Raw genomic sequence first — 26,749 nt, forward strand, 5'->3', positions numbered from 1 at the left:
CCCCTGGTCGCCTCTCTCTCACTAAATCACCTGTGCTCTTAGCTGAAGACTCGTTTCCCCGACATCTGAACGCAGCAGTACGTGTAGGTGTGAACCGCCACTGCCCTTGCGGCTCACTTGTCCCGGGCACCAGCTGTGCCTCTGGGTCCTCTCTAACCCCCCTCCCTGGTCCTCTCCCCTGGGCCCCCATCCCTGCCCACCCTGCTTGGGTCTGTGGTCTGTGTTCCTCACACTGCCTACAGCTTCATGCACCTGAGTCTCTCTTTAAAGATCTGGTATCTTCTGGAGAAAATTATTTTAGCATGAAGTCATTTACAAGTATTTATTAATTTTTTTTTTTTTTTGGTTTATTTACCTATTTGGAGAGAGACTGAGACAGTGAGAGTGGGGGAGAGGCAGAGAGAGAGAGAGAGAGAGAGAGAGAGAATCCCAAACAAGCTCCACACCGTCAGCACAGACCCCGACGTGGGACTCGAACTCACAAAACTGAGAGATCATGACCTGAGCTAAAACCCAGAGTCGGACGCTTAACCGACTGAGCCACCCAGGCACCCCAGCAATTATTTATTTTAGTGATTCACACAATCATTGTCAGTAGTTGTTTAACTACTGGTTTTTGAGGGGCACCTGGGTGGCTCAGTCGGTTAAGTGTCCGACTTCGGCTAAGGTCACGATCTCATGGTTCATGGGTTTGAGGCCCCTGTCGGGCTCTGTGCCGACGGCTCGGAGCCTGGAGCCTGCTTCGGATTTCTGTGTCTCCCTCTCCCTCTGCCCCTCTCCTGCTTGTACTCGGTCTCTCTCAAAAATAAATCTCAAAAAAAATTTTTTTTTCTTTAAACTTTTGGTCTTTGAGAGCAAAGCAGCTGCTTGTACGTGGATTTGAATTTCTGTTGGCGTCTCCTTTAACCTGGACTGGATTGGTATCTTGAAGGAGTCCGCCCGTCGCTCCCCGAGGATGTTACTGGGTCCCTGCTCACGTGGGAAACCGTGTTCCTAAGATCTCCGTGTCTCTTGTGTTGCAGGTGCTCTCTGCCGCCCGCCATGCTTTCCAGGTAGGAGACGCACGTCGTCCTGGGAGGTGCGTCTCTGCAGCCGGGAAGCCAAGGCCCCGTCGGAAAATGGAGAGATAAGACGGCGTCTGGCAGGCCTGTGCGACAGAAAGCCGTGCCCGCCCCTGCTGGGGAGCCCCTGTCGCGGAGATGGATCGCAGCCGAGAGGCCGAGGTGGAGCTGAGGAGGGGCTCGAGCCCCGGCAGGGCCAGCAGGAGCCCCGAGGTGGACGGGGACAAGGCCATGAGCCACAGCTGCTGCATCTGTGGCAAAAGCTTCCCCTTCCAGAGCTCCCTCTCACAGCACATGCGCAAGCACACGGGGGAGAAGCCCTACAAGTGTCCCTACTGCGACCACAGGGCCTCGCAGAAGGGCAACCTGAAGATCCACATTCGCAGCCACCGCACAGGCACGCTGGTCCAGGGCCACGAGCCGGAGGCTGGCGAGCTGCGGGTGTCTGAGGGCCTGGATGGGTGCACCAGCCCCACGAAGAGCACCTCCGCCTGCAACAGGATCCTGAACGGGGCCACCCAGGTGGACAACAGCAAGATCCTGCTGAGGAGCAGCAAGAGGGAGGCGGAGGGCGCCGCGGGCGCCCCGGGGGAGGGCCAGGCCGCAGCCCAGTGCTCCTTCTGCAAGTGCAAGTTTGAGCACAGGAAGGACCTGGAGAACCACGTGCACCAGGCTCACAAGCCCTTCCGGTGCCGGCTGTGCAGCTACGTGACCCTCCGGGAGGAGTCCCTGCTGAGCCACATCGAGAAGGACCACATCACCGCGCAGGTGCCCAGCGGTGCCGAGGCGGACGCGGAGCACGGCAAGCCCGAGCTGACCCCCGGGGAGTTCCCCTGCGAGGTGTGCGGCCAGGCCTTCAGCCAGACCTGGTTCCTGAAGGCTCACATGAAGAAGCACAGAGGCTCCTTCGACCACGGCTGCCACATCTGTGGCCGGAGATTCAAAGAGCCGTGGTTCCTCAAGAACCACATGAAGGCGCACGGCCCCAAGACGGGGAGCAAGAACAAGCCCAGGGGCGAGCTGGACCCCGTCGCCACCATCAACAACGTGGTGCAGGAGGAGACGATCGTGGCTGGCCTGTCCCTCTACGAAGTCTGCACCAAGTGCGGGAACCTGTTTACAAACCTGGACAGCTTGAACGCGCACAACGCCATCCACCGCCGGGTGGAGGCCGGTCGGACGCGGGCTCCGGCCGGGGAGGGCGCCGTGGTGCAGGGCGGCCCCCCGGACTCCCAGCAGCTCTTCCTTCAGTGCCTGAACCTGCGGCCCACGGTGGCCGGCGCGCCCGCCCGCGGGCAGGCCGGGCGGCGCGTGGCCGAGCTGGACCCGGTCAACAGCTACCAGGCCTGGCAGCTGGCCACCCGGGGCAAGGTGGCCGAGCCGGCCGAGTACCTCAAGTACGGCGCGTGGGACGAGGCGCTGGCCGGGGACGTGGCCTTCGACAAGGAGCGGCGCGAGTACATCCTGGTGAGCCAGGAGAAGCGCAAGCGCGAGCCGGAGGCGGGCGCGCAGGGGCCCCCGCGCAAGCGGGCGGGCGCGCCCGGGGACCCCGCGCCCGGGCCCCTGGACGCCCGGCCGGCCGCGCGCCCCAGCCGCCGCGCCGCCGTCCCCGCCGGCCACGGCAAGTCCTCCGAGTGCTTCGAGTGCGGCAAGATCTTCCGCACGTACCACCAGATGGTGCTGCACTCCCGGGTGCACCGCCGCGCGCGCAGGGACCGCGACGGCCCCGGGGAGCGCGCGCCCCGTGCGCGCTGCGGCTCGCTCAGCGAGGGCGACTCGGCCTCGCAGCCCAGCAGCCCGGGCTCGGCCTGTGGTGCCGCCGCCGACTCCCCGGGCTCGGGCCTGGCCGACGAGGCTGCGGACGAGAGCGGAGAGGACAGTGCGGTCGACCCTGCTCCAGGTGAGCACGCGCGCGCCCAGGCGCCTGGGCCCCTGCAGTGCGGGCCGGATACCCCTCGACCTGCCAGACTCCTGCCCAAGTAGTCCGGGCTCAGGCAGCCCCGCCCCCCGGGTGGCCCCATGTCCGGATATCCCAGGCCCAAGGTGCCCTGTGCCTAGGTAGACCTTCCCAAAGTGTCCCTGAATCCGGGGAGGCCCGGTGTCCAGGTAACACGTGCCTGGAGAGTGCAGGCTCAGGTGGGCCTCCGACGCCAGCCCTCAGTGCAGGAGGTCCAGGCCCAGGTGGTCCTGGCCGCCCGGTGACCCCGGGCCCAGGTAGTCACTGCTCAGCCTTGCACCTTGGGGTCCTGGTTTCCCAGACCCAGGTGGTCCCCCACCTAGGTGACCCTGTGCCCAGGTAACCCTGTTCTTCGATAGCCCTTGCCCAGGTAGCCTTGTACCCAGGTGGCCCCACACCCAGGTACCATGTGGCCAGTATATACTTGGAGCTCGGCAGGTGGGTGCAGACCCAGGTGCCCGTCAGCTCCACATCTGCCTCCTTTCTTGCCAGCTGCCTGTATGTCCTTGCTTTAACGAACGGCTTTGGCCTGTTGAATTAATGTCCCTCTGGGGCATCGGCCCTTTCTGAGCAAAGAGCAGTGATGGGACACCTCCAAGGTGGGCCCTTCTCTTTCCCTTTACTCCCGGGGCCTGTTCCCTTCCCCGTGGGGCATGCGCGTGCGCACACGCCCACACACGCTTGCCTCCGCTTTTCTCCTTTGCACCACCAGACAGTGAGTAAAGGAGTACCTTCAAATTGGTGTGCAGTTCTAATTAATCTCCTTGGATTCAAGTAACCCTGTGGGTTTAGAGACGGCTCATTGGAACAGATTACTTTCCAAATAGCAGCTATGTAAATATTTAAAGATGCTTGGCCCACTTTGTTTTCATCGTTTCCCTACTTTTTATAAATCTTAAGCATTCAGATATCGTATTCATTTGTTTTGTTTTGTTTTGGGCACTTTCTAGTGGAAGGTGATGTTTCAGTTATAGAACGTGTAACGCTCTCTGCGTAACCAGGACTGTTTTTCCCTTCTCCCTGGAAACGGGTTCGCAGATGTTGCTTTTACCTGAAAGGCCAGGGACATAGAAAACCCCAGTGCCTCAGCAGGGCTGTTTATAGTCTGTGGTGAGGAGAACGACCCTTGTGCATTTTTCCAAAACAAAACACACATCTGTCATCTTTTCCTTATTAGGGATTAGGCAGTTCTTTGGAACAGGGTTTATTGTAGGTTTATACAGCGTATCATACGAGAGTCGACTACAGCCAAATTACAGCCAAATTATATTGAGTCAGAAAAAGCGTAGAAAGAAGTTTCTCCAATCCAGTGAAGAGCCTGTGTCGACTCTGCACACACGTGGGCATGGGGAGTGGACGCGCAGATAAACGGACAATAACACATTGTGCACCGAGCCTCGTTTCCTGTCTCATTTCTTACTCATTAACCTGTGGGAAGGAGCAGAAGTCTCCGAAAACGCAGAGCTCATTCTGTGAGCTTAGAATTCTTCTTACCGTTTGTCTTGTGCAACCTGGTGACCCCTGTTGCGACCTTCGGTTGGCAGTTTTGAAGCTTAATTCTGGGTTTTCCTCTTTATTTTTAATTTTTTTTTTAATTTTTTTTTTTTTGTTTAACATTTATTTATTTTTGAGACAGAGAGAGACAGAGCATGAACAGGGGAGGGGCAGAGAGAGAGGGAGACACAGAATCTGAAACGGGCTCCAGGCTCTGAGCTGTCAGCACAGAGCCCGACGTGGGGCTCGAACCCACGGACCGTGAGATCATGACCTGAGCCGAAGTCGGACGCTTAACCGACTGAGCCACCCAGGCGCCCCTGGGTTTTCCTCTTTAAAAAGTTGTGGTAACTATGGGCTTCACTGATTGTATTCCGATAACACTAGGACTGTTTTTTGGAACACACTGGATAAAATACTAGGTTAGGACTAAATCCTTTTTCTTTTCACTTTGAAGACAATTATCTTTAATTTTCAAAAAAGCTCTTGAACCTTTCCCTCACCTATTGTAGTGGTAGTCGAATGATTAACGATACGCTAATTCAATAGTTCTTTGGAAATTACAGCGTTGGAAAGATCAAATGATTTTCACTTTAAGTTTTTTTGATGTTTTTTATGTTTTTAATGTTTAATTTATTTTTTGAGACAGAGAGACAGTACGAGAGGGGGAGGGACAGAGAGAGAAGGAGACATAGAATCCCAAGCAGGCTCCAGGCTCTGAGCTGTCAGCACAGAGCCCGACGCGGGGCTCCAACTCACGAACCATGAGATCATGACCTGAGCTGGAGTCGGACGCTTAACGGGCTGAGCCACCCAGGTGCCCCGTTGGCTGAACTTTAAATTGGACCTTACTGTTTTTTCATCTCAGATTTTTTAAACTTTTAAGATTATAATTTACATCTTAATGAGGTTATGTATAGTTTCTATATGTGACTCGTTTTTTTTTTTTTTTTTTAACGTTTATTTATTTTTGAGACAGAGAGAGACAGAGCATGAACGGGGGAGGGGCAGAGAGAGAGGGAGACACAGAATCGGAAACAGGCTCCAGGCTCCGAGCCGTCAGCCCAGAGCCTGACGTGGGGCTCGAACTCACGGACCGCGAGATCGTGACCTGAGCCGAAGTCGGACGCTCAACCGACTGTGACTCATTTTTTTAAAGTTTATTTTAAGAGAGAGCATGCATGCATGCAGGTGGGGGAGGGGCAGAGAGCGAGGGAGAGAGAGGATCCCAAGCAGGCTCCGTGCTGTCAGCGCAGAGCCCGACATGGGGCTCGATGTCAGGAACCAGGAGGTCACGACCTGAGCCGAGAGCAAGAGTTGGACGTTTAAGGGACTGAGCCACGCAGAGTCCCCATGTGATCTGTTTTTCGAGAGAGTAGATTAATTAAAGGGTTCTGCAACAAGTCTGCATATCCTAGTTGAGTTCAGGTCGACTGTTTATTGAGAAAGTGGCGAAGGAGTTCACGTCGTGGCCGTGGCGTGAAGTGTTCAAGAACGTTGTGGGTCTGCAGGTGGTACCTGTTGTGCCCCAAAAGGACAGGATCTTTCCTCCTGAAACCCCAGACCGTCTAGTCTCAGCAGGCCCCTACTGGTCTGGCCTGGTCATTACACCGCTGCTTCCTAGATGCTCTTTGAGGAGCGACCTGCCTTTACTGCTCACAAACTCTCATCTGCAGGGTTTGGCTAAGGACCTTGAGAGGCAAATGGGTGTTTTGAATTCTCTGTTTCGATCTGCAGCCTGCCTTTCTTTTGTGAGAAGATGTGTGCAACTGTGGAAAACGCTCGTCATCACTGTGACGAAAGGATTACTTCGATCTTTAAACACGTAGGCAACTTTAGATTCTCCCAGAACTTAGACGGGATGCCTGGCTACAAGCCCGAGAGGAAACGTGTGGGAAGCGATCACAAAAAAGACCACAGTAGTTCCTGTGAGAGTGAACCTGGCTCCTGGTGGCAGCAGAGTTCACCGTTAGGGTTCCTATTTTTGTGATGCTTCTTGGAAAGTCCCCCTTGTGCCATGATTTTACCCAAAGATTTGTTGACATTCAGGAATGGATTCGAATGCTGCTCCTGGATCTAGAGAAACTTTCCACTATCAGATTAATCAAAGGAAACCTTTTTTATTTTTTTATTTTTTTTAAACGTTTATTTTTGAGAGAGGGAGACAGAGCATAAGTGGCAGAGGGGCAGTGAGAGAGAGAGAGAAAGAGAGAGAGAGAGAGACAGAATCTGAAACAGCCTCCAGGCTCTGAGCTCTCAGCATAAACCCCGATGTGGGGCTCAAACTCACGAACCGCAAGATCATGACCTGAGCCAAAGTTGGCTACTTAACTGACTGAGCCACCCAGGTGCCCCAAGGAAACCTTTTTCTCATGACACGTTCTTTGTTCAATGTTGCTGTGTACTTGTGTGGAAAGCTCTGATTGTCACATTACCTTAATTTCCCCAGAAAACTGCGTTCCAGCAGCCCTCAGTGCTGACCAAAATGGAAGGGCAAAGTAGTGAATAAAATTCAGCCAAATCTAAAATACGTGACCAAGCTAGATTTAATCGTCCATGGGGAAAGTGACATGACGCTGATAGAAAGTACACATTTGGAGCTCACAAAAAAAAATGAAACCTTTAAATTAGGGAAGAGGAACATTGAAAGGACCTGTAACGCATGTTTATAAAAACGAACATTTCCAAACCCAGAGCAGAGTGAGGGCGCTTCGAGGCCATCATGAGGACGGGGGGTGTTCTTTCACAAGTAAATAAGCCAAAGCAGAATTCTGCCCAGGAAGCATGGGGGGTCATTTAGGAATGATGGACCCTGGGCGAGCGTGTCTTGAAGGGTTTGGTTCCAGACTGTGCTGTTGTGAGAAGCACCCTTGGGTGGCCCTGCCTAGTCTTGGGCCATCACGTGTATCTGGACCTGCCTTCAGGCAAAACACTGAGGAGCCCGGGTCCTTCCTACCTTTTATTTGTATATTGTTTCTGTTAGAACTTACGTGGCTACCCAGGTTTTGACCAGTTCTTGTTGTTCTAAAGTCTCCTGTCACATCAGATCCGTGATCTCGTGAGCGTGTTCCCTGTATAGAACTTTTTAATTGATCGCAAAGCCCCATGTGTTAGATGAAGTCCTGTGAAATCACAGATATTTGTTTGTGATCGACACAGATGTCAAACCCTGCTCAACTGCGCGGCGGAATAGGTTCCTAGAACAGGTGCTGCGGTGTTATACGCGGCTTGAAGAATTAAGGAGAGAGTTTCCAGAATTAAGCAAGATAGCCAAGGAAAGGAAAGATAATTAAAGGACAAGACACATTGACTTCAGAAAGCCCCCATTTGCCTCGCTTCCTCTGCTTATGTCCCCTCTCCAGGCCAATGGTCTCGGATGTGAGGGCTCATCTTACTTCCATCATAATTGAAGGATGATCCCTGGTCTTCTAACTAACATGCGTTAGTTGCGCATGTGCGGGGGACTGGCTGGCGGTCCCTGACTGTGCCCTGGTGGGTGGGTGGGGGGGGTGGCTGCCTGGGTTATGCAGCTGGCAGAGAGGTTAGACAGCCACACTTCTCCGTTTATTAGAGCACAGACGGTCATCGGAACAGCCTAGGAAGAAACGTTTGTATACGTCCACCCCATGTCCACCCGTTGTAACGGGATTTAAGGTGAATATAGCTGGCAGACGTCGCTGTGGCTGCGGGGGTCTGCTGGGGAGGGCTCTTTGCCCCCGGCGGCTGCACCTGCTGAGACGGGCAGCTTGTAATACTGCTGACTGAGACTTTGCTTCAGGGTAGAGCAGAAGGAACTCTCACGGAACGCTCTGTTCCCACCGTGCTCCTGGCCACATCCGCTTGAGATGTGCGTCCCCAGCGGCGAAGCCGGGACCCACGTGGCAGCCCCGCACGGTCTGGTCTCCGACACAGATTCGGTGATGGGAGGGACTTCTGTCTTCACGCGGGACGCCAGCCTTGGCCGCAGCAAGAGGCTGAACAGGATGGAGCAGATCAAGGGGTTGTGGATCAGGGAGGGGAGGCCAGGGGAAACCCCAAGTGTAGACGGGACCTGACAAGATGCGGTTTACTGGGGCGGAGGGGAAGGAAAGCAAGCTCATCTGGGGACGGTGTCATCCAAGAGTCAGATCTTTGACGGGTGGATGCAGGGAGCAGTAATCCTGAGGGGGTCTCGGGGGTCTGGGGGCGATCTATTCCAGACGAGCTGGTGGGGTCGCTAAAAGTAAAAATCAATGCAGTCACCAGGCGGTCCATTCATTCTTGCTTTGCTCAGTTTCTCCATCACTCTGGCAACCCGGAGGTCATTTTCCGAAATCTCTAATAAATGTCCACAAGCTGGCCGCTGACCGTGCAGGAAGTGCAGCTGTGACATTGGTGTCACGTGCCAAGCTGTAAAGTGCGAGCTGCTCTCCGCTGTACGGCCGGTGCCAGGCCCAGTGTGGCTTCTCCTGAGGCTTTGTTTCCACCTGGTGTGAACACCAGGGTGGGGTCTGGTGAGAGGGAGACTCCCGTCTGCACAGAGCTGCAGACCGGTCTCTTCCGGATTACAGAAGAGAGCCCGAAAATGCCTAGCAGATTAAACGTGTGAGTGGTAACGGTTCTCTTCGTGGTCTTACGTGATGCCGAACACGGAGGAATTTGTTACGAGTTGGAAACCCTCCTATGAAATCGGGGTGCTTTCTCAGTCATTGGAGGACAACTGGATTACGATGACAATAGTGTTTGCTAGGTATGTTTTATTGTATTTTTATTCTTCGATCATTGATATCTGTGCTTGGCCTGCGTACTAACATTTGCTTGAGTATAATGCTGCATTCCCGGACCTTGCGGAATGAATTTTGCAGTCTGACCGCGAAAGGCGTCAGACTCGAGATTACACTCTGGGATTTTCTTCCTGTCACGGAGAGACACGCCAACGGGATGCACGTTCCCCGTTACAGTAAAACCCAACACCGCGCAGGAATTTGGGTTTGTTAGCATAATTCAAACGCTTGATTTTATCTCCCGGTCTTGTTTTTTGACGCAAGGTAGGATCCCAGGAGTTTAGATCTGGGGGGAACTGAGAGGTGTTTAGTCTGTCCCCCTGTTATCAGGAAGGAAACTGAGGTACAAGGAAGTGCCCTAGTTTGCCCGGAGCCGCGTGGTGTGTCCTGGGAAGGCGGCCTGGCTGGCACGGGAGGGCACGTGAGCCCGGATGCCAGGCTGTAACTTACCTCTTGTGCGGAGGAGCAGTGAGTTGTCTGCCTTCGGCCCCCTGAGTGTGTGGTCTCCCCGTCCGGGGCTCTGGAGCCCCAGGGGACACTGAGGCTGGCCCCGTGGGCGGGTCGAGGTGGAGGCAGCCCGCTGTGTTCTTCGTGGCGGGTGCTGGCTTCGGTCTGTCACTTGGGAGCCTGCTTGAAGAGGCCGAGTGGGCGACCCCTAAAGCTGGGATTAGTGACGTTCCCACGTTCCCATAAAAACACACGCGCTGTGCCCGTAGAGGCTTGCTGATACGCAACAGCTTTTCCGCCTTTTCTGCCTCTGCATCACGTCCTAAGTTCTGATGCTTCGGTCCTGCCCTGCTAGGTTGAGTCCTCCCCCGTCTGCGGGGTGGGTGATGCCGGCTGGGGTGTCGGTGTTGCCTTTGCCGTCTTGTCATGCAGAGGAGCCCTGGGTGTCCTCCAGTTCAGACTTGAGCATGTGACTCCTGACTTGGAACGTCAGGGCCCCTCGCTGTAGGCGAGATCCATCCCCTGGGGGACGGAGAGAAGTCAGTTGGGTGTTCTCGCTCCGGCCCGGACGGGGTGGCACATGCAAAGGCGTGGACGGATCCCAGTTCCGAGGCATCCGTAGAGCGGGCCGCGCGGATTTTGTTTCCGGATCAGTGTTTGCGAACCGGGGGTGGTTCCCGGGCAGCCCTGTTCACCTGGTGAGTGGGGGGACCGCGGCGCTTCCTGGCGTGGCGTCGCCGGGAAAATGCCGCCTACCTCTGAGCGCCCTGGACAGGCGCCACGCGTTCCTGCTGTATTTGCACACCCGCCGCGGGTGTGATTGCAGCACCCCTGCTGCAGCCGTGATGTGGCCCCTGTGACTGCATCCGCCTGTTCGCACCGTTACCGGGCGCTTGCTGCAGGCACAGGTGCTGTCTGGGAGCAGGTGGGAGAGTTCAGCCCCGACCACAGCCGTGGCCTTGACCCGCCGCCCCGGTCCCCTGCCGCACCTTGTCCGGAACCCCCGCCTGCCCTCCGTGTGGCCCGAGTGTGCCCTAGGTCCTCAAAGCTCCTCCCTGCCATCGCGGCTCCAGGCCCGTCCTCCCTGCTGGGCCACCCTGGAGCCCGCGCACGTCCCTTCCGGCAGAGGGACCACCCTGGGCCTGGAATGTGTGCGTCTGTTGTGGTCTCCTGGGGTTTGTCTTGTGCCACACCGTGTCCCCGCGTCGGTGTCTGTCACCGAGTCGTGATCTCGTTGAGGGCAGGTGTTGTGTCTTGTTGGTCCTGCCCGCCCCGTGGCATCTGTGACTTGAGTGGTGGCTGGTGGCCACGCTGGGACGCATGAGGCCCACCTTGGGCTTGCAGGGAGCCACGCTGAGACCCGTGTCCCGTAGGGGGGATGTCGCACGGTGCACCGTGCTTACCGGCTGCCGCGTGTCCTGCTACCTGTGACGGCGGCCTGGACCGACCACGGTGAAGGCTCGGCTGAGAGCGAGTGTTCCCACAAACGTGCGCCTCGGGGCGTTTTAAGTGGAGAGAACCGTGCGGACGTGACCCAGCCCTGAGGCCTCCTGGGAGAGCAGGAGTTTGCTACTTCTGTGGTCCTTCTGGCCAGTGTGACTCTTGGGATCACGACTTGGAAGTTGCCTTTCTCGGGACTCCGGCCCTCCCCTCCCAGGCTGCTGTCCAGGCTGCTGTCCAGCCTGCTTCCAGAGCGTCACTGATGTGCGCAGGGAGCGGAAGTGGGCTGGGCCTGCCCGGTACCCAGCGCCCGAGGACGGACACACACACACACACACACACACACACACACACACACACACACAGCCGTGCCGCCCCAGACCCGGCACAGCTCTTGCCCGGCGGCTTGGGAAGCAGTGACTGAGGTCACCCTGTGCTTCCCGCCTCCCTGCGTCAGGTCCCTGGCAACTGCCCCTCAGCACAGGTGGTGGGCATGGCGCCCTGGGCCTGGCCCCTCCAAGGACAGTCCCGTGAGCGCTGGCGGCCACTGGTCAAGACGCTGCTCACCCATGTGGCCTGAGACGGGCAGGGCCCTCCTGTCCCATCATGGAACCCAGGTCATCAACATGCTCGGGGAGGACCTCATCGCCCCGTGGCCGCTGCCTGGTTTGCATTCTGCTTGGTGGGCCTGTGCGTGGTGGGCACACTGAATTATTCAGTGAGTTTAGACTCTCTTTCTTCAAGCGTTTAGCTTTTATTTGGTAAGCGTTTTAGTTGTGTGCTCATCTTTGGCATGGATTCTTAACGTTTCATTTATAAGTTGAGTTGTTTTTTTTCTTTTTGACGTTTCTTAATTTCCTGTATGCCGGACCTAATCTGAGGCCGGTTCTTGGTGAAACCTTGGTACGCTGCTGATAGGATCGGTATTTGCACACACGGTTTCCATACGTAATTTGCATAGTCTGTGCATATTCAGACAGATTGCGGCTTTAGATCTGCCTTTTACTAGAAGTAAAACGTGAGGTGTCCACTTCTCCAGATAAAGGCTTAGGAGGTCGTAGTGTCACGACTGGAGTTTTACCTGATTCGGTAAGCGGTCGGCCTGGTCCTGTCCGTTTGAAGGATGCCTCGCCTCCTGTTTTATTTACAAAGGCAGACGTTGACTCGAGAGAAGTATTTTCACAGATTAGTAAGACATTTGGGCCGACTGCAGGCTGCCAAATGCGTTCTTGGAGAAGCGAGCCGGATCTGAGCATTACTCCTGTTGTCTCTTCCGACTACAGAAGAATTACTTTCGGCACGGTGAATAAACTGTTCCACGTTGACTGTGATTATCGTTTTTATTTAACATTCTCTTGGGTTATGGAAATACCTCCTCTAAAGTGATAATCGAGCGGCACCCTTTGCTGAGCCGGCCATCCTATAGAACATTCTGTCTTTGTCTGAATGTAACACTTGGGAGCCACCCTTCCTTGGAAGTCGGGAAACCAGGTTGTTCCTGCCCGTGAACTCGGGTGGGTGAGTCCAGGGAGAGTGCTGTTGGGATAGCTCGATAGTTGGCCCGGACACCTGGAGAACATGGTTTGTGAGAGTGAAACGATCGTTTCCATTTTCCACTTCGGGCTGCCACCGTGACTCGTCTGTCATATTATTGGTTTTTAAGAAATTGACCACTACACAATTCATGGGATATGATGTATACTGCTTACTTTGGTATTCCGTTAGAAATTGACAGTAGTGGAGTGGATTGAAAATTTCCATCTTAAAGAAACATCAGGCGCTGTATTTCCTGAAATGATGAAGTACAGTAGGGGAGGGCCGTGAGGTTGAGACGAGGCACAGACCCTTAAAAGCTGTTTTTATCGTAAACATCCTTAACTGCTGGAGAAGAATCCACGAGAGCCTCAAAGAGCAGTCCCGTGTGTCACCGGAAGACGACCGCCCAAGTTCCTGAATTTTCGGTATTAAAGGAATGACGGAGTTCCGATGGGAGATTTTGGGGACTCTGAACGCGAAGAAGGTTCTGGACAGGTTGTGTGCAGAGTGTCTGCAGTTTCCATGGCGATAAGCCTACACACCACTTAGAAACAAATTCTTGATATTGTTTTGAAACCCCAGTTACAAAAGGGCATCATGCTTGCGCGTTAGTTGTGAATAGATAAAATCGCTTCTGCAGGACTGCCTCCCAAGCTGGACGGCACTTGGCAGACGTTGGAGCCTCCGGCCTTCTAAATAGCCCCTGTTCTGAACACTTCTTTTCCATTCTAGGTCAGAATTTCTCGCTCTCTCTCTCTTCCCCCACCCTTCTTGAGTTAAAGATCTTTTCCTTTGAACTTTAAGATCCGATGGGGGCGGGGGCTGCTGTGGCTGTTTGGAAGACTTTTCGGAGCTGGCCCGCACCTGTGAGCTGGCACAGCGCGTGTGGGTGGAGGTGACGCACTGGCCGTGGCTTCCCGTCACCCACTCATCCGGCGCCACCCGCCCACGCAGCCGGCCACTGGTCATTGTGTCCCCTTAAATGTTCAGCCCCCGTGCTGTCCCCTCCCTCCTCCTCCAGTCAGACGGGTGAAGGGCAGTGCGGGATCCAGGGCATCATGGAACCCCAAATACCTAGCAGGGGTAACTGATGACGTTGGGGGGCAGTGGACCCACGTGGCTGTAGGTCTGGTCTCAGAGGACACCTGTCCTTGCCTTCTTTTTTCTGTCCCAAGGCCAGAGACGGAATCCCAGACCGTGGCCGTTGGCCACAGGAGCTCCAGGAGCAGAGTGTCCCGTGAGCCTCCTGCAGGGAGAGCCCTGGCGGCCGTGTGAACTTGTCACGTCTCAGCTCCTTCCGGTGCCCTTGGTGGTGGAGGAGGGCCTTCCAGGGCAACTTAGGGCTCCTGGACCCAGTTCTCTTGCCTTGGGACTGCTCACCCCACCCTCCCCAGGCTGTCCCTTCTCCCGAGGCTGCCTCCTGGCCCTGCGTCCCTCGTGGGGACGGCGGTGGGAGGTGGAGCAGGGACGTCGCAGGGCCCGGACCGCGCTGTGCTCAGGTTGCTGATTTGAGGATTCCGTTCTTCTGCAGAAATCCCGCAGGGGTCTTTCTTCCACGAACACACGCCGACTGCCAGCAGTCCAGGCCCTCCGCGCACAGACAGACCGTCCTCCTCGACTGCCTCTCCCTCGCCTGCGTCCGCTACCACAGCGACTTCTGTTTTGTCCTCTGCAGGCCTTTTGCGTGTACTCACACCCGTTGGTGGGTAGGCACACGTAGACTTTTCTTGTTGAGCTACCTGATAAGCCTATCCTACTTGTTTTGTTCTGATGCTTGTTTTCCATCTAATGACATGTCTTGGAACTCCTCTGCGTTGACAGAGTGTCTCTGCCTTGCCGTTGAACTGCCTCAGAGTGGAGCACGATCGAATTGATTTGCCCGTTGATGGATGTTCAGGCTGTTTCATGACAGATAGTGCTGCAGGAAAGTTGCTGGTAACATAGATCATTGAGACCACTTAGGAGATCTTCGAGACCAACTTCTTGAGTGACATTGCCGGTCTGGGGGGTTTGCACGTTTTCTGTTTCCGTGGATGCAGCCAGGTAGGTTGTGATAACCCTCATACCCACCAGCAGCCCGTGAACACGTGCAGTCATGCTGGGAATTACGAACTTTCGACGGCTGCTCATCTGAAAGAAGAAGAAGGTTCATTTTTTTTTTTTTTTTTTACATTTATCTATTTTTGAGAAACAGAGTGAGACAAAGCATGAGCGGGGGAGGGGCAGAGAGAGAGGGAGACACAGACTCTGAAGCGGGCTCCGGGCTCTGAGCTGTCAGCACAGAGCCCGGCGCGGGGCTCGAACCCACGAACGGTGGGATCATGACCTGAGCTGAAGTCAGACGCCCAACCGACTGAGCCACCCAGGCGCCCCAGAACTGTTCATTTTTTCCTTTATGGCTTTTACACGTGACTTAGAAAGACATTCCCTACCCCACTGTTCAAATGTTTTCATTCACTAAGTCTAGTTTGCTTTATTCCAGTGGCTTAGTCCCCGTGGAACTGTTGACGGATCCTGTGAGGTATTTTTAACTTTTTCCCACATCGCTCTCGTGTTTTTCCAACACGCCCAGTCATCAGTCTTGATTCTACAGACTTGAAGTAGCAGCCTTACCGTGCGGGGACATCCCCAGGCCCACGTCCTCACCCAAGCGTTGTGAGGCTTGGTAAACCTTGGTCGTAACCCGGTAGGTGTAGGTGTTAGTCTCTGAGGATTAGAGGTTCAATCTAATTGACTGAGACCTTGAGAAAGCTAAATTTCTTTTTCTCAAGATTGTACCAGTAATGGTGTGGAAGCCGAGACGTGAGTCCCCGGTCAGTGCTCGTGCTGTTGTTCAGGTGGGGAGGGGAGGCAGGGAAGAGGCTTCCAGGAGGAGGGAACAGGGTCGTGCTCTGTGCGTCCTCAAGCTGTGCCCCTTCTCTCTCTGGCTCCCGGGGGGCCCCGACCCTCCCCTTTGCAGCCGAGCTGTGCCCCAAAGCCCCCCCACCCGCAGCGGGGCCCCGAGCCGGGGCGCAGGGGTGACGGGTCTGCAGCCCGCCCAGGGAGGATGCTGGACCACCGTCAATGGGTGCTGCAGGTGGGTCCCCGCTTGCACGCGTGGGACCTGGGAGTCCGGGGGATCCCAGAGGCCCCCGCCCGCTGCAGACTGTCGTTGAGTGCCCGTGGGTCGCGTCTTTTGAAGGTAACGGCTTCTCCTCTGTTAACCTCTGAATGCATTCTACTCTTCCCAGAGAGTTAATGATCCTGCACGTAAATGACAAATCATTTTTCTCTTCACACGTAGTATTTGTTTGTTTACGTCCGCTTTTACACGCGCTTTGGGCCGTGTGTCTGACTCACACTGTGCTTCATTTGAAGTAATTCATTCGAATAATGTGCTTCAGATAAGAACAAGTCAGAGCGGCCAGATTTAGTAAGTGAAAAGGGAAGACACCTGTTAAGTTTGGGTTTGAGATAAGCGATGAATGCAAACTGTTTTTTAGCATGTGTGTGTCCCATGCGGTATTTGAGACCTGCCTGTGCGAAAAATTATTTGTCCTTTGTCTGAAACTCGGGTTACCTGGATAGTCCCGTATTTCGCCTGCAGAGCGTCTCTGGTGAATCTCCCCGGGCGCGTTGCTACTCCCATGCAGGCAGGAGAAGTCTAGTCTTGGGTCCAGGCCTGCTGGTTGGCCGGTTCAAGCCTGCTGAGCGGCTCTCGGGCGCGTACTACCAGCCAGGGGTTGCTGGCTACCTCCCGCCAGCGAGCGTTCCAAGAATGGTTAGCCGAGGAAGAGGAGGGGACCTTGTGGTGGCGTTTGCTCTCGTTCTACAGTTCACACTTGCTGATAATTGAAGCACATGTATTGGTGCTCCTGAGGGTCAGAACAGCGATTGTAGACGAAGCGATTCAAGAGCGAGTGAAAAGTAGCCTCAGTCTGTGTGCTTGATAAGAAAGAAAAGCAACGTAGCAGTTTTCTAACACAGTTGTGCACCGCTTTGTGAATCAGGGTGCCCTGTTCTGTTTGGGTGCGTCGTGCGGGGTGAAGGAACCTCGACGGTTGACGTTTCCTTCCAGTATCCGACGCCCTGAGGGATAATGCTGCAGACAGCGCCTCTTTGGCTCCGGTGTTAGTCATCAGACTGGAAAGTTCTGTCTTGTTTGCAATTTTGTGGGTGCCGTCTCGGTGCCATGGCTCTGCTGGTGTCCCTGGGGATTTCGGGATCCTTGGGGGTGACCTGGGGGGCCGCAGCCTTTCCCTGACCCCAGGGGGACATGGGCAAACCCGGTATGATCGGAGCCCTGACCTCTGAAACCTAGGTCACGTGCGTGGGCCTCTCCCATTAATTCAAGGTAAAAAGGGACCCGAGAATCTTTTATTCAGATCGTACTTGAGATCTGGAGAGACGCTTCATGATCACAGCGGTCCATGATCTCTAGGCTGTGATTTTCGCAAATAATAGGATGTGGTCCACGATCCACTCTGGCTCCCCCAAAGTAGTGTTAGGAAGTCGGGTGTGGTGTGGTTCACGTGGTGGACGGATTTCTTCTGGCTCCGCGTGGAGTTTGTCTGTGTGATCTGTCCTTCCTTAGTTTTGGTTTAAACAAATACTAAGTAAACGCGTGTGAGAAAACACCCACGGGAAATCGCCCTTCCTCGGGAGCTAGCTGTCTGGCGTCGAGCTGGGAAGAAATACCGGCCCATTCGCAGTAGATTCCACGGCGCGGATGAAAGCACTGTGGAAACCGTGGGCTCCTCCTGTTCCAGCTGCACAGACTAGGCAAAGAGATCGAAAGTGTATTTTAAAAGGTGGGTCTGTAATTGAGATGGAAGGTTCTGGAGCCTGATGTTCCTTGGAGATAAGGCCTTCGTGCGTGGGCGGAAAGTCCTCACTTCACCTGAATGCCTTTCGGAGGTGAGCGGTATCCCCTGCCAACACACGACTTGTCCTGTCTTGTCGCTTACAGGGCGTGTGAGGCCGTGTCCCGCGGGGTCACGCTCAGCGGGCGCCTGCCTGGTCTGCCTGCTGGGGCTCCCGGTTCTCCCCCCACCCCGCGGCTCCTGCAGTCTTCGAACTGCCTCCCAACTGGTTACTTTGATTCGAGATCGTGCTCATTTTAACCGTTGCACTGAATCTCTGATTCCCGGGTTTCCGAGAACAGTGGCTCCCTGTCACGTCACACATCTCAGGTTCGGCCCTGCCCCTGTGCGGTCCCCACAGGCCGACGCGTTAATGGACGGTCAGGGCCCAGCTGGGCGGGGAGCTCGGGGTTTCACCCCTTTCCTCCCAGTGGAGACGCTGGGACACAGGCCTGCGGGAGGACGGCACCTCTCAGCACGGTGGGGACGGGGCGCCTCCTGCTCTGTCATGACCTCTCTCGGGCCACTGACTTCCGTGTGGCCTAGGCCCTATTTAAATCGCTCACGTAGCCATAGTTTTACCTAAACTAACAATAATAATCGCGGATAGTCCGGTGTATTACTTAACCTTCAAGATTAAAAAAAAATCTCTGCCTTGAAATGGTCAAAGTTCGACAATTTGATCATGCACGACCTAGGAGAGCCCGTGGTGACTTGGGGGCCAGACCCAGCATGGAACTAAGATCTCTGGAAACTTCTCCCTATGGAAAACTCTTCTTCTCTTTGAAAAATGTCTGTTCTCTGGCACCGCACGTGCTTTTTTATTGCCAGTAAAGTGAAAGAAACCACAACGAGAAAGTACGCTCGGGACCCTGTTAGATCGGAGGTGTCGTTTGCCTGTCCCTCCTGTGCCATCTGCCTCGGCTGCTGTGAAGACACCAGCAGTGCAGAGCGTGGACCTCGTGTGCCCAGGGCGTCCTTCGGGCCAGCTCCTGTGTTGTCCAGAAGGTTCTCCCGAGGGCGGAGGGAGGGACCTGGGTGGCAGGTCCACGAAGTGAGAACTCCCAGGGGCTCAAACTGGCTTCCGTGGAGTCCTGAGGCACGGTGGAGCCTGACAGCCCAGGGTAACGCCCAGGGCCGTGTGACCTGCCTCTTCCACCCCGACGCAGGTGACCCTGACCTCCTGCCTGGACGTGGGGCCAGGCTGTCTGCGCGGGGTGGCCGGGAGGCAGTGGCTGGACCAGAGCTGCGCTGCTGGGACGCCTGTGGTCCCTCCTGTGTCTTTCAGGGTTGAGGACGACCTGAACGTCACCTCAGGCTGAGTCTCCAGCTCCCTTTCCTGAACTCCTTCTAAACTGCCTTCCTTTCTTGAACGTTTCTGAATCTGTTGTCGTCCCTGAACACGGATGGTGCACGTGAGAGTCCGTGGCTGCTGCCTGTTGGTCTGTGAAAAGGGAGCCCGAACTGTTCGATTAGCAGGGAATTATCAGAAAGGGTCCGTGTACAGGTGCTCAGGTCAGCTACAGGCGTTCACAGGAAGCTTCTTGGTTCTCTTCTGCTGGTCTCCTTTTAGGCGATCACCCCTGCATTCAAGACGTGTGAAACAAGCCTGGTATTCGTGTTTCCAAAAGATTGCGGTCTGTAAAAGCTCAGTTACCTTTGGCGCTTTCGTGGTGCATGATGGCATTTGTGGACTAGCCTGGGAGCTTAACCGCTGAGTGTGAAATTTTCTGATAAAACGCATTTTTATTTTTGAATAACTAGCTTATAAGTATCTTTTAAAGACAAGAACATAAGGTGCATTCGGGAGGTATAACCCCGCCCCCCGCCCACATTGTCAGGTGTGGGAAGCACAGACTTTATAGGCACAGGAATTGATTTTGTGGCCGACTTCTTTTGATCATGTGTCAGATTTAGAATATCTGTGCAGGCATCTGGGGTTTTCCGTGCAGTAACGTAACCCCCTTGCCCCCGTCACGTAGGCCCCAGAGGAGCGTGTCGGACACTCACACAAGTGCGAAAGGCACTTGCCCCTGACTTCAGAGTGCCGGGCTCCCTGCTGTGCCTGGCACTTTCCGGATGTTCCCGGCTCAGCAGGCCGCCTTTCTGGATCTCAGGTGTGAGATGCCACGCAGAAGCAGAAGCGCGGTGGGCTGGTACACGGGGCGGGTCGAGGCGGGTGCGCCGAGGCCTCGAACACGCATCCCCGGCGGGCTTCCGTTCCAGCCCGGCGCGGCGTGGGGGCGGGGGAGTAGGAACACGTGACCTAAGAAAGCGCCTGTGCAAACGCAGGGACCGTCCTGGGCCCCGGGTGCCTGGCTGGGTTGACCTTCCCCGACTCACTTGTCCACCGTGTCCAGTACACGGCGGTGAGTCCCCGGCCCTCGGGCAAGGAACGGACGTGGAAAGGTCCGTGTTTGGGAGACGACCGGTACTTTCGCTGTGCGTGTTCTTGTGGGCACTTAGGTACCGTTGTAGTACGTGGAGTTTAGTCATTGTGCAGGATGCGGATAAGGAAGGAGGAGGTGCTGTCGCTGCCCAGAGGTGATTGGGGTTGGTATTTTGGTTCTGCTGTACCTTTCTAGGCGTCTCCTTTGTCTGCAGTCTTCACGTGCATTTAGCACATTCGTACCCTGCCTGTGCTGTGTGGACATACAACCTGCGCACATCTGGAGGATAATGGTTTTACGGACCTTCTTCGAACTGACTGCCTCATGACCCCGTGTGTATAGCCTAAGGTGCACTTCGGGACAGTCGACTCCCCCAGGGTCTCAGAAAGCCGAGATGCAGCGCCTCTCTGGCGTTCCGGGGGCGGGGCTCGCAGGACCTAGAGGCTGTCACTTAGCGACGGCTTCTCCCAGAGGACGCGCTTTATTGGCGAGGCTGTGGGACATCCACGTGGCACCGCGTCCGAGCGGCCGCTGGCTCCAGCTGGACTCCATCGCCGGCTGGAGGAAGCGGGGTCTCCCGGGTCCTCACCCTTCTCCGCAGCGCTCACACGTCCGGCTGCCCCCGAGTGTGTGCGTGGCTATGTTCATGTCCAGCAGAGGGCGCTACTGTCCTCACCTGCTAGCAACGTCCTTCTGCCATTAACCAGTTTTACAGCTGAATCCTTTATATGTTCTAAAGCGATTGGACTTTTTTCTCTTGCTTTTAGCATTGTATTAAAGGTTTCCAAGGGGAAAGTAGAGGTTAATTGCATTTAAAATGAAGCTATTGCTGAAAGATTTTTGTTTCCATCTTAATTTTTTTTTCACATGTAGGGTGAATCCGAGAAACCCAATCTTTTTTTTTTTTTTCTTCCTGTTTTTGATTTTATGTCTTAGCTCAGCTTATTTTAGTCAGTGATCTGGGTGAGTTACCCTTAGTGAAAGATGCCTTGGCCACTAGTGAAATGTTGGGGATTCCCCCACAAAAGCATTGAGAAAGGGCAATTTAAAAGTACCGTGCTTTACGGCCATGTTTATTTTATCAACAAGCTGCTTATAATTTGATTTTAAGAATTCACGGTTGTATTTGCTAGGCTGTTCTGCATCTTGATAACTGGCAAAGCTGTAGGGTTTCATGTTTAATAGGGGCTCCTGGGTGGCTCAGTCAGTCAAGCGTCTGACTTTGGCTCGGGTCATGATCTCACAGTTCCTGAGTTTGAGCACCACGTCAGGCGCTGTGCTCCAGCTCGGAGCCTGGAGCCTGCTTCGGATTCTGTGTCTCCCCCTTTCTCTGCCTCTCCCCTGCTCACACTCTGTCTCTTTCACTCTCAAAACTAAATGTTAAAAAAAAAAAATCTAAAAAAATAGGTGAGCACTCTTTTGTCTTCTATATATTTAAATATCACTCCTCTTCCCAGGTTGAGGTGATGTAAATACTGACTTAGGAATTTCTGACACTTACGCAGAAAATCAGTGACATCAGTAATTCTGCAAAAGGAACTGTGAAATTTTTTAGGAATAAGAAGAAACTTTTTAAGGCAGTAGTTTTTCTAATTGAAGGCTACCGAGTTAATATAATTAATTACATCAAAAAAGGGAGAAAAAAAAAAAGTCCTTTCAAGTTTTATTACTTCTTGGCTGTAAGTAGACAAATCCCAAATAAATTGTGAGCCAGCAGGTTTCCATGAAGGATCACTTAAGGTGATTGCCTGAGATAATGAAATTGTCACCGGCTTATGCACCTCTTTAAATATTTCAACAAAGCATGTGCTGGAGAGATTGATGCACGGATTGTAGATACGCTCGGGAGAGACAAGAGTTGTGAATGTTTTCAAATTGGGTCAAGACAGAAGAGTTTTCAGATTTTAAAAGTTTCATAAGTTCCTGGGGTCACCCTCATGGCTTTGGTTTCTACATTTTCATGGGTTAATAAAACTTTGAAAGGGCTAGGGGTGTAGAGGAAACGGTTGCAGGCTACAATCGTGCCCTGAGATCGGTGCCCGTGTGGGGACGAGGGAGAGAGAGCCTGCTCTTTGAAGCTGGAAATGGGGACCAGAAGAACCGCGTAGTACTTGTCCCCGAGGAGAAGCACTCAGAGTTCAAAGGCGTCTCCTGGAGAGCATTTGCCACGTTCCATCAAATGGTTGCAAGCTGAGGAGTGTTGGGAAAATCTGTTTATTTCTCTGTATCACAGACCGTCCTGACCCTGGGTTCTCGGAGTTACTTATTCGGGTCTTTTGGGCTCTGTTTGCCAAGCGTAAGAACGGCGCGAGATTCCTGCCTTCGTTTTTCTTTCCTTTTTGTTTGCATGTTCACGGCACCTGTAATTGAGGGTGAAGCGCCCCCATTTAATTTGGAGGAGGGAAAGTGTAAAAGTGAAGGGGAGTGTGTGTGTGTGTGTGTGTGTGTGTGTGTGTGTGTGTGTGTATTTTTATATTTGTAAATCTAGAATCCACACAGGAAAGAGGCAGTATTTAAGAAGAGGAGGGAAATGTGTTTTCAAAGGTAATGATTTTTTTTTTTTTTTGCCAACAAGAAAGTTAGAAAGTTATAGTTCATATGAGACTTTAGACCTTAGTCTCCATCACAACAGAGGTCCAGGCGTGCAGTTATTAAAGAGGGTCTTATGGGGGCGCCTGGGTGGCGCAGTCAGTTAAGCGTCCGACTTCAGCCAGGTCACGATCTCGTGGTCCGTGAGTTCGAGCCCCGCGTCAGGCTCTGGGCTGATGGCTCGGAGCCTGGAGCCTGTTTCCGATTCTGTGTCTCCCTCTCTCTCTGCCCCTCCCCCGTTCATGCTCTGTCTCTCTCTGTCCCAAAAATAAATAAAAAACATTAAAAAAAAAAAAAAAAAAAATTAAAGAGGGTCTTATGTTTACCGCTCAGATATTCACATGTTTCAGATGAAGTCTGAATGGGAAGTGTCCGTGAGCTGGTGGTTTCTGTTTTGGGAAGCTTACGGAAGAATCTGAACTGCAGTGTTCTAAGCTGGCGTTTGGGCTTGGAGTAAGTTTTGTGATTTGAAACAGGATTAAATATTTGACTAAAAACCCCCGAACCCCCAAACCATAAATTTGGACAGTTTACAGATCTTGTCCTTGGTTATTAATAGGGAAACTGATGGCTTTTGATGTCGTCTAAAACAGGCGCATCGTCCCAGGTTGGCTGTGCCCGAGGACAGACGCATGGAGGCAGGGCAGGGGCTGGGGGGCTGTGTCAGGGGCTCTGTCTACACAGGGCAGGCGCGGTGCGGTTCTCCCTGCTGTGTGATGCCCAAGAACACACTCTTCCTGCAGAACTGGCCGCCTCCAGCAGGACTGAAATGTGGTGTCCAGCTAGGACAATCTTAGTCCCTTCCTGAGATGTCTTCCTGTGGAGTGAGTTTCATTCCCGAGTTAGCACCGGTCTGTTCCAGGACTCTTTTCTTCCCTGTCGGTGAGATGCGGCCATTCAATGTGTCGTGCTGGAAGGTGACCTTTCGCTCAGAATCGTCCCCCGGTCGGTGTGGAAGGCTATCCTGTTGGAGCCCGTTTACTCTGTTAGTATAAATCAGTGAATTTAGTTTCCAGTTGTTGATGAAGGTTCCTGCCAGTAGATTATTGACTCATTTGCAAACTGACCTCGTTGGTCGTGGAAACTGAAATGAGTATTGAAAACCCCCCCCCTTGCATGTGTATGAGTCACCAGATGCACAAAGCCTATCTGCATACACGCACTGTTTGCCTTCACCTCTAGTGGTGTATATGGTGAGAGGCCGTTTGCCCAGTGATCAGCCTACTTTTAAAACCTTACGTAAGCTTTCAAAAAAAAAAAAAAATTCCCTGAATGGGGAAAATCACAGCTAGTACTCCAACTTTAAATAAAATTATTTTTTTAATGAAGTCTTTAGTATGTTCTGGTATGCTACTCCAGAAAAAAAAGGCCAATGACTAGTTTCTGAGTAAATAGAATTTTTCATTGCAGGATTGTAAGCAATCAGTAATGCTGAAAGCCAAATGATAATGAATGGTCGAGCTTATTTAATTATATGGGAATATGTGTATATATGTATATGCAAGTCTTTAAACCCTGTTAGAAATAACTTTAAAGCAAATTTGTTCAGAGTAAGGGCAAGGGATAATTTTTAAAAAATGTTTATTATTTTTGAGAGAGCGAGCGAGAGAGAGACAGAGTGCGAGTGGGGGAAGGGCAGAGAGGGCAGGAGACACAGACTCTGAAGCAGGCTCCCGGCTCCCAGCTGTCAGCACAGAGCCCGACGCGGGGCTCGAACCCACAGACCGCGAGATCATGACCTGGTCCGAAGTTGGACGCTCAACCGACTGAGCCACCCAGGTTCCCTGGGATAATAGGTTTTGATGCACTATCAGAGTTTCTCAAAAAAAAAAAAAAAAACAACCCTTTTTTGTTTCCACTTTTAATTTTTTAAACATAAAAGTTACATAAACTCCCTGAAGCGATTTGGTATTTCTATAAACTTGAATAGTGTCATTTAACGAAACCATTTCACAAAACCTTTTCCATAGGTGGAAATGGCTCACTGGCTTCACATACATAAAAACTGTGTTGGAACATTTTTGTTCGCAGCGTTTCATGAAGATTTTTACTGTTCACTAATATCGTTTGCATCATTCTTTAAAGACCCATTGAAGTTTTTGTTTTATCCAGTCGTACTTAATTCATGCCAGAGGCGGGTTAGATTAGGAAAACATTTTCTAGCTTAGCGTAAAATCGGTTCTGAGGGCCGTGGACTGGGGGGAGAGGGGTGGGCTGGAATACTTACGAGAATAGAATCAGGCCCTAGTTACGCGAAAGGATAAGTAACTCGGGAACGCCTCAAAAAGTGTTAGGAAAGAACAGGAAGAATCCAGGCAGTTGGAAATCCCGCTCATCCTACAACTTATTTTTTCAAAACACTTGCCCTTTATCTTGTGCACACAGGACTGAAAAGCGAGTTTAGTTGACTAGTGCTCTTGTGGTTGTGTAGAAAACGCGGGTTATTTTTGTACTTCCGCCCTAGGACCTGCCTCTCGCTTGATGGATCCAACACCCCCTCGTAGGCGGTGGTGCTGCAGGAGCCAGAGGCGAGGAAGGCCCCGTGCATGCTGCTGAGGAGCTTTTGACTGGAACTGGGAGGGGGGGTGTCTCTCTTCATCCACAGATTATGCACACCTCACACACACACGCAGACATAAACACACAGTTGTGTTATCTGTACGTTTGGTGTGCATGGGTGTATACGGTACTTTAAAGTCATGAAATAGCAAGATTTGGATACAAATTCTGCTTCAAGGATGTAAGAAACAAGTCTTCAGGGGCACCTGGGTGGTTCGGGCGGTTAAGTGTCTGACTCTTGGCTTCGGCTCAGGTCATGATCTCGCGGTTCATGGGGTCAGGCCCCGAGTCAGGCTCTGTGCTGACAGCGTGGAGCCTGCTTGGGATGCTCTCTCTCCCTCTCTCTCCCCTGCTCTCCGCTCCTACCCCTGCTTGTGCTCTCTGTCTCTCACTCTCGAAATAAATAAGCTTGAAAAGAAAAAAAGAAATTTTTAATTTTGGAGGGCAAGGTTGGGGGTCGTGACGGGGGAGGGCAGAAGGGAGCCCTCCACGAGAGAGAATCTCGTGCATCTGGTCGTTGGGGCATCTAAACGGCGTGCTGTATTTCCACAGCATCACGCCTGCCCAGTCCTTCTCGTAGGACCTGGGTTTCGATGCTTCCGTCTTCCCAGACGCGGTCTCTGGTGTCAGGAGGGAGCCGTCCTAAGTGGCCTCTGCAGAGCGGGTCCCCTGCCTGACCGCTGTGTCAGCGGCAGGAGCTGAGACGTGGGGCTGCGCGGAGACAGGGGACGTTGGACTCCGTCGGGGCTTTCACGACACCACGGGGAAGAAGATGGGAAAGCAGCCAGGAGCCCCTAGAAGCACGAGCCTACCAAGGGCAGCCCGGGCCTCCGCGGTCACCCATAATTGTGCTCAGAAGGTGATGAGGCAGAAGGGTCGAGTTCCCCAAGGTGCCCTGGTCACCTGTGTCACTGGGCCCACATGTGCACACGGGCCCGGCCTCCTGCGTTTCCGTCCGCAGCCACGCACTCCTGTCCCCGTCTGCCCTCCTCTTCTGTCCCCCGTTAGTCCAGCATTCCACAGCCCTTCGGAGCAGGGCGGGTTTAAGACGTGTAGCCGCCCTGTCGCCAGGGCTGACCCACGGTCCCCGGTCAGTGTGTCAAGTGTGGATACTTGTTCTCCTTCCCCTGCAGACCGAGGGGGCGTGGAGGGCAGTCCAGGAACTCGAGTGAAGGCTGCTCGGGGTCGGGTGGGGCTTCCTGTCCTGTCGGGGGACGTCCCTGTAGGCTCCCTGTCCCCCCACGCTCAGCAGCGGGGCCCCTCCCAGGGGGTGCCGAGCCGGTCACTGAGGCGGTCTCTTCTTCCAGAGATCGTTGACGACCTGTGACTGCTGCCGAGCCTCTGGCCAGCCCTCTGCGTGGGGGCCTGCGGGCTGCTGGCACAGCCTGTCCTTTCAGAAACTCCTGGGTTTGATGCCCTCAGGTTCAGACGTTGTCCGTTTAAGGTTATTTTGAGCTCACGTTGGTCTGCGTGCCTTGCCCGCTTCCTTATCCAAGTATCAGATAATCAGAAATGGTGCCTGAAATACTGGTTCTAACGCTTCATGTTGGGAGGACGGCGCTGGTGTCCAGGAGCTGGCCGCACTGGGCCTGAGCTCAGGGGCACCTGGGTGTCACAGGGGGTAGCACACCCACTCCCCTCCCACAGCGGGCGGTGGTTCCGAGTTCAGAGG

At 53.6% G+C, this 26,749-nt stretch overlaps 1 protein-coding gene and 1 long non-coding RNA gene across 8 annotated transcripts in view; both read left to right on the forward strand.

Moving 5' to 3' along the window:
- Window positions 1-26,749, forward strand: part of ZNF516 (zinc finger protein 516) — a 130,379-nt gene that overhangs the window by 51,674 nt on the left and 51,956 nt on the right. For all 7 annotated transcript variants that reach the window (XM_058691792.1, XM_058691793.1, XM_058691795.1 and 4 more), the window contains exon 2: window positions 1,023-2,961. In XM_058691792.1, coding sequence (XP_058547775.1) covers window positions 1,200-2,961 — 1,762 coding nt within the window. In that variant the 5' untranslated portion in view covers window positions 1,023-1,199. The remainder of the gene's footprint in view (window positions 1-1,022; window positions 2,962-26,749) is intronic.
- LOC131489895 (uncharacterized) lies at window positions 5,663-8,753 on the forward strand. The gene is made up of 2 exons (XR_009250806.1): window positions 5,663-8,166; window positions 8,291-8,753. It is a non-coding gene; the product is annotated as an uncharacterized LOC131489895 (long non-coding RNA).

This window comes from Neofelis nebulosa, chromosome 11, assembly GCF_028018385.1.
Source record: "Neofelis nebulosa isolate mNeoNeb1 chromosome 11, mNeoNeb1.pri, whole genome shotgun sequence".
Classification (NCBI taxonomy): Eukaryota; Metazoa; Chordata; class Mammalia; order Carnivora; family Felidae; genus Neofelis; species Neofelis nebulosa.